Source organism: Cervus elaphus, chromosome 22, assembly GCF_910594005.1.
Source record: "Cervus elaphus chromosome 22, mCerEla1.1, whole genome shotgun sequence".
Lineage (NCBI taxonomy): Eukaryota > Metazoa > Chordata > Mammalia > Artiodactyla > Cervidae > Cervus > Cervus elaphus.
The window spans coordinates 654,940-661,290 of NC_057836.1; the positions used below are offsets into that span (position 1 = coordinate 654,940).

Here is a 6,351-nt window from a genome sequence, read left to right on the forward strand (position 1 = left end):
TGTCCGCTCGCGGCTTCCGAGCTGCTCTGATTGGCTCCGGGGCGGGCACGCCTTCCCCAGCCCGGCGGCGGCCAGGGGCCCACGCGGCAGGCACTCCTACCGGGACGGGGGCGTTTCGAGCAGGCTGCGGGCCGCGGGGCAGTGCAAGGCCTCCCTCTACAGCTGCCCCGCCGTGGGGGTCGTCCCCGTACGGCTGGGGCAACAGAGGACGGGAGTGAGCACGCCTGCCCCGGGCCCCTGCCCCGCCTCTAGCTCTCCCGCCGCGGAGACCAGCCCTCGCAGGCCCAGCCATCTCGCCCCCACCCAAGACCGCCTCAGAAAGTCTGCCCTCCAGGCCCGGCCCACAGCCCGACCCCACGGGCTCAGTCCCCCGAAGCTCTCGGTTTGAGGCCGGGAGACACCCCTCTGTTGGTCCCCTCCCTCGCTTTCCCCACGCGGTGCTGCGCCTGTCCGGCTTCTCGGCCACAGTCCTGAGCCCCCGAGTCCCCCGCTTTCCGGCCGGTGGTCTTCCCGGAGCTTCAGTCGGACACTTCTTGCGCCTGGGGGACAGCTCTGCGCTGCAGCCCTGGCCGGCCTGAGTCCTGGCCCCCTTCCCGGGGCGAGGCTCCTCATCGCCTCTCTCCTTCCCTTTTCCCTGCGCCCTCGCAGCCGGGCCTCGGGCAGCGCGGGGCGGCGGTGGGCAACCGCTGTGTCTGAGCCGCGGCGCGGGGTCTGGGCGGGCCTGGAGGAGGCCCCGGGCGTGGGGCGCAGACTAGCGTGGCGCCGCCGCGACAGCCCGCCGAGCTTGGGCACTCCGGCCGTCCGGCTCCGCACCCGGCCGCTCCGACTTCCGCAGGGGCGCGAGGCAGAGAGCCCGCCCTCGGCGCCGGGGGAGGGGGAGGGGGAGCCGTCGCCGGCGGGAAGGGAGGCGCGCGGAGCCGGAGGGGCTCAGGCCTGGGCCCGCTCTGCTGCGTCGGGGCGGGGACTGGGGCAGCCCTGCGTGGGACGAGACGGAAGCCAGGGCTCTGGAGCTACCCGGGCGACCCCGGCCTGGCTGTGTCGCCAGCTGGGCCTGGGGCCTCCCCGTCTGGGCTTCCTGAGATCCCGCCCAGGCCCCAGTGGCTCCCCTGGCTGCTCCCTGGGGTTGCCACGAGGGGCGGGCGGCGCACTGACCTGCCTGTGAGCAGGATCGTTGGGTCCTGCCCACCCTGAGTGGCCCACAGTGACCCCGGGCGGGCCATGGGGACTGCACTTGTGTACCACGAGGACATGACAGCCGCCCGGCTGCTCTGGGACGAGTAAGTGGGGCCTGGCAGAGGGAGAGGTGGGGGTGAAGACAGAGGCTCTGGACGCTGAGCTTTCTGTCCACTCAGCCCTGAGTGTAAGATCGAGTGTCCTGAGCGCCTGACCACTGCCTTGGAGCGCCTGCAGCAGCAAGGTCTGGAGCAAAGGTGTCTGCGGCTGGCAGCCCGCGAGGCCTCGGAGGCGGAGCTGGGCCTGGTGCACAGGTCAGATGGGGGGTGGGCCACTGCCCTAAAAGGCTGGGGCTGCCCCAGCCTGCTGTTCTGGCACATAGAGCCTCCCCCCAAGCCTCAGTTTCCCCGTTGTGGGGGTAGGCGAGGCAGCAATGAGGCGGGCAGTCTCTCTCCTCTACCTGCTCCTCCTGGCGACCCTGCCTTGCCTGCCTGCCTCTTTGCAGCCCCGAGTATGTGGCGCTGTTGCGGGGGACCCAGGCCTTGGGCACCAGGGAGCTCCAGGCCCTGTCCAAGCAGTACGATGCCGTCTACCTCCATCCGGTGCGTGCCCTGGTTAACCCGCCCCCCCAGTCACACATCCGGCGCGTGTGCCTGTTCACGGCCGGCACTCCCGTGCACTGTGCCCTGTTGGCTGCCGCTGCAGGTGCCCGGGAACGGTGCCCTGTAACCTGGCACAGGCCTTGGCCGAGCCTGTGAGGAGTGGGGGGCCGGGGGCTGACCTGGACCTCTCCCCCGCAGAGTACCTTCCACTGTGCCCGGCTGGCCGCAGGGGCTGCGCTGCAGCTGGTGGACGCGGTGCTGACGGGAGCTGTGCGCAACGGGCTCGCCCTGGTGAGGTGAGCGCGGCACCCCCCCGACCTGCGGGGGGCCCTGTGAATGCACAGTGACCCTGACCTGCCCCACGCTCACCCCCAGGCCTCCTGGACACCACAGCCAGAGGGCTACTGCCAACGGATTCTGCGTGTTCAACAACGTAGCCATAGCAGCCAAACACGCCCAGCAGCAGCACGGGTTGCGCAGGTTTGTGTCAGTCCGGCTGCAGGGTAAGGCCCAGGCCAGACACGAAGCGGGGACGGAGGGACCTCTTCCCATCCTGGGCCTGGCTCCTGGCTAGGAGTGGGAGGCCGGGACCCTTATTACCCCAGAACTGTCTGTCCCAGGGTCCTCATCGTTGACTGGGATGTCCATCATGGTCAGGGCATCCAGTATATCTTCGAGGATGACCCCAGGTAAGCTGGGGGCTCCCTGCCACCCCACTTTTCAGGCTGAGCCTGGCCTGAGAGGGGAGACACAGCTGTTTGCTCAGCGGCTGGGGGCGGGGGTCAGGGTTCTGCCAGGAGCCCTGAGGCTGAGGGGGCCTGACCTCTGACCTCTGACCCTGGCTGGCTGTTGCAGCGTCCTTTACTTCTCCTGGCACCGCTACGAGCACGGACACTTCTGGCCGCATCTGCGGGAGTCAGATGCCGATGCTGTCGGACGGGGGCGGGGCCTTGGCTTCACTGTTAACCTGCCCTGGAACCAGGTACTGGCCACCGCCCCCCTCACCCAGCCTACGTTCCCACTAAGCCGTGTGTAGCCCAGGGCATGCAGCCAGAACCACCCCCAGAAGCCAGGTCTGGGGTTGAAGACCCTGCAGTGCTCCCTGGCAGGGCTGCTCTGACGCCTCTTGACTGCAGGTCGGGATGGGAAATGCCGACTACGTGGCCGCCTTCCTGCACGTGCTGCTGCCCCTGGCCTTTGAGGTGACTCTGGAGGGGGTGGAGGCAGGAGGGGAGGGGTATTCGGTGCCCAGAGGCTCCCCTCTCCCCACCAGCGTGGAACAGGACTCTTGGGGGTTAGGAGGGTCTCTCTGGAGGGGCCTCCCCTCTGCCTCTGCTCCAGCTTCTTTTGTGTCTCTTCCGACCGGGCCCTGCCTGCAGTTCGACCCTGAGCTGGTCCTAGTCTCTGCAGGATTCGACTCAGCCATCGGCGATCCCGAGGTGAGGGCCTGGCCTGGCTTTGGAGGGCTTCTGGGGCCCTGGGCCAGGCCCTCCTCACGCCTGGCTCTGGCTGCAGGGGCACATGCTGGCCACGCCGGAGTGCTTCGCCCACCTCACACAGCTGCTGCAGGTGCTGGCTGGTGGCCGGGTCTGCGCCGTGCTGGAGGTGACCGCAGCGAGGGGGAGGGCACCTGGGCAGAGGCTGGGGTACTGGCGGAGGTTGCTGCCGTGCGGAGCGGGGCGTCCCGCCTGGGGCCCTGACCGCCCAGCTTGTCGTGTCTCTGCTTCCTCCTCCTCCTCCCAGGGTGGTTACCACCTGGAGTCCCTCTCCCAGTCCGTGTGCATGACGGTGCGAGCGCTGCTGGGTGACCCTGCCCTGCCCTTGTCAGGGCCCATGGAGCCCCATGGCAGGTGCGGGACCGGGAGGAAGGAGGGTGGGAAGGGCCGGGGTGGGAGGCCGGGCCTCCTGATCCTGCTTCTCCTCGCAGCGCCCTGGAGTCCCTCCAGCGTGTGCGGGCAGCCCAGGCCCCTCACTGGGTGAGCCTCCAGCAACAAGGTCAGCCTGACTTGGGTCGGCAGGTGGGATGACGCCTCAGGCTCCTGTCGGTGGCTGTTACTCTGAACCACCCTGTACCCCTAGGTGCCGCCCCTGTACTGAGCCCCGGCACCCCCTGCCCAGAGGGGAGGCCCTCACTGCTGCCACCGGGGGAGCCTGAATTCAAGGCAGCGGTGACTCAGGCCGCTGATGCTCTGAGCGTGCTCCTGGAGCAGCTGCACCTCCACCCCACACCCCCTGTCCGCGTGGCTGCTGCCCTGACTGTGCCAGACGCTGGCCGGGCCCTGCCCCCGGGTGTCCTCTGTGAGGAGGGGTCACTGCCGCGGGAGGAAGCACAGGCCTGGGCCAGGTGGGTAGGGCGGGCCTGGGGGAAGGACCGGGCCGTGGCTGCCCGTGGCTGTGGGACTCAGCTGTGGTCTGTGTCATGCCGTGTCCTTCTGTCTCCCTGGTTTGTCCACCACAGGCCACGTGAGGCCCTGGCCCAGGAGGAGGCCCTCGCTGCACTCGGGAAGGTCCTGTACCTCTTGGACAGGATCCTGGATGGGCAGGTGGGGGCAACCGGGAGTCAGGGCAGGGCTGGGTGGTACAGAACCATGTGGACTTGAGTGTTGCTTTGTACCCAGGCTCCTTCCCAGGACAGCCCCCAGGGTTGATCAGGAGCACCCCCCTCAGTTCCCTCAAGGAAATTCTCTTGGCGGAGAGGTGAAGGGGATGACTTGTAGTTTTAAGCGTCTTGTTTTCAGGAGTGAAGCAGTTGAAGCAATTTGACCTCAGATTGCACAGATGATACCCCGTAGCCAGGGGCAAAGACAAGACAGATGGGTATGTTTACCCAGCTTGGGAGTTGCCCTTTACACCTGTTACCCACCCCACAGGTGAGCAGTGGCATGGCAGCCACACCAGCCCCTGCTGCAGCTGCCACCCTGGATGTGGCCGTTCGGTATGGCCTGTCCCACGGAGCCCAGAGGTAAGCCTCTCCTGGCTGGTCTGAGGCTCCCAGGCAGGGCTCATGGGCTGGCCGCGTGGGAAGGGCTCTGGGAATGGGCTCCAGGTGGGGTGAGCAGCTCATCCAGGAGCCAACTCTTCCTCTAGGCTGCTGTGTGTGGCCGTGGGGCAGCTGGATCGGCCCCCAGCTCTCACCGATGATGGGTATGATCTCGGGTCATGTGTAGGTCCAGTTTCACAAGTAGGGCGGGGTGAACACATCACCCTGGATTCCTGGGTGACAGGTGGGCGGGGCCTTCTGCAGCTGGAATTCCAGAAGGGCCCCATGGGAGCAATGCCAGGAGGGTCTCCAGCACGGAGGGTCAGCAGTCCTAGCATCTCTGCCCCTGAGCTGTCCCCTCATCTGTCTGGGCTCTGGAGAGTGGGCGACATCTCACGCACAAGCACATGTATCCATATGCTTGCTCTCCCCTGGAAGGAGGAATCTATGGCTGAACATTGGGGGCAAGGAGGCAAGTGCCCCGTCCATGTTCCACGTCTCTGTGCCACTGCCAGTGGTGAGTGGGGAGTCACAGGGCAGGACAGCTGTGCTCACTAGCACTGGCATGAAGGCCAGACTCCTGGACTTTACCTGCCCTTCCTGGCGGGACTGGGGGTGTGAGTGTCTGCCCACCCAAGATTGCGAGGTGGGGTGACCCGAGCTGGCCAGAGTTTCCTGGATGATGGGCCGGGCTATGCTGCTGTCACTCCCATAGACAACTGGTGGGTTCCTGAGCTGTGCCCTGGCCCTGGTGCTGCCCCTGGCCTACAGCTTCCAGCCTGACCTGGTGCTGGTGGCGCTGGGGCTGGCCCATGGCCTGCGGGACCCCCAAGCTGCACTCCTGGCTGCACTACTTCGGGGCCCAGCAGGCGGCCGAGTCTTGGCCCTTGTGGATGAGGTGAGTTGGGTGGGGTGGACCTGCTGTGGGATGGGAGGTGGGGAGAAATCAGTGACTCCCTGCTTCCACCTCTGTTGCTGGCCCAGGAATCCACACCCCAGCTTGCGACAGTCCTGGCCAGCGTGCTGAATGGGGAGGCACCCCCCAGCCTGGGCCCCTTCTCCATGGCCACCCCAGAGGACACGCAGGCCCTGATGTACCTGAGACCACGGCTGGAGCCAAGGTGGAAGATGCTGCAGGTGGCTGGTGAGGCTGCGGGACCAGGCTTAGGCTGAATGCGTGGGGCCTTGGGTGACAGCTGCCTTAGGTCTCTGTGGGGAGAGGGCTCACATCCCGGGGAGCGGGGTGCTGCCCTGAACCAGCTCATGGCCCTGTCAAGCAGTTGTGCCCCGCTTCTCAGCGCCTCCTTGAGTGCTGTGACCTGGCAGCTTGAAGTCGGCCAGGGTGAGAGTATCTACACCGTGGAAACGACACTACGCACCAGTCCCCCGGGAGCCTGTTGTTAACTGCGCCAGCACGTTTCTGCGCGAGGCTTCTGACCTGAGGGCCAGGCTGTAGGCCTGCCCAGGACACGGGCTCAGGGGCTCTACCGCCGGGACCCCCGCTCCGGCGCCAGCCTCTACACGGACGGCCCCTCCCCGGCTCCCATCTCCCAGCCGTCAGTAAAAGTAGGTTAAGCCAAAGTCCGACTCCGCCTC

The 6,351-nt window shown here is 67.0% G+C and overlaps 1 protein-coding gene across 2 annotated transcripts; it reads left to right on the forward strand.

Moving 5' to 3' along the window:
* Positions 1–117: 117 nt before the first annotated feature.
* HDAC10 (histone deacetylase 10) lies at positions 118–6,336 on the forward strand. Of its 2 annotated transcripts, XM_043882461.1 has the most exons (20): positions 120–1,277; positions 1,353–1,487; positions 1,679–1,775; positions 1,974–2,071; positions 2,151–2,255; positions 2,396–2,464; positions 2,631–2,757; positions 2,912–2,977; positions 3,155–3,214; positions 3,291–3,380; positions 3,519–3,625; positions 3,703–3,770; positions 3,855–4,119; positions 4,234–4,318; positions 4,646–4,737; positions 4,863–4,919; positions 5,194–5,272; positions 5,471–5,653; positions 5,740–5,899; positions 6,054–6,336. In XM_043882461.1, exons 1-20 carry the CDS (start codon positions 1,219–1,221, stop codon positions 6,062–6,064), a joined length of 2,013 nt encoding a protein of 670 aa, XP_043738396.1. In that variant the 5' UTR covers positions 120–1,218; the 3' UTR covers positions 6,065–6,336. The 2 variants fall into 2 exon arrangements, with proteins under 2 accessions (XP_043738397.1, XP_043738396.1); XM_043882462.1 differs by lacking the exon at positions 3,291–3,380 and having other exon boundaries at positions 118–1,277.
* The last annotated feature ends 15 nt before the right edge of the window (positions 6,337–6,351 follow it).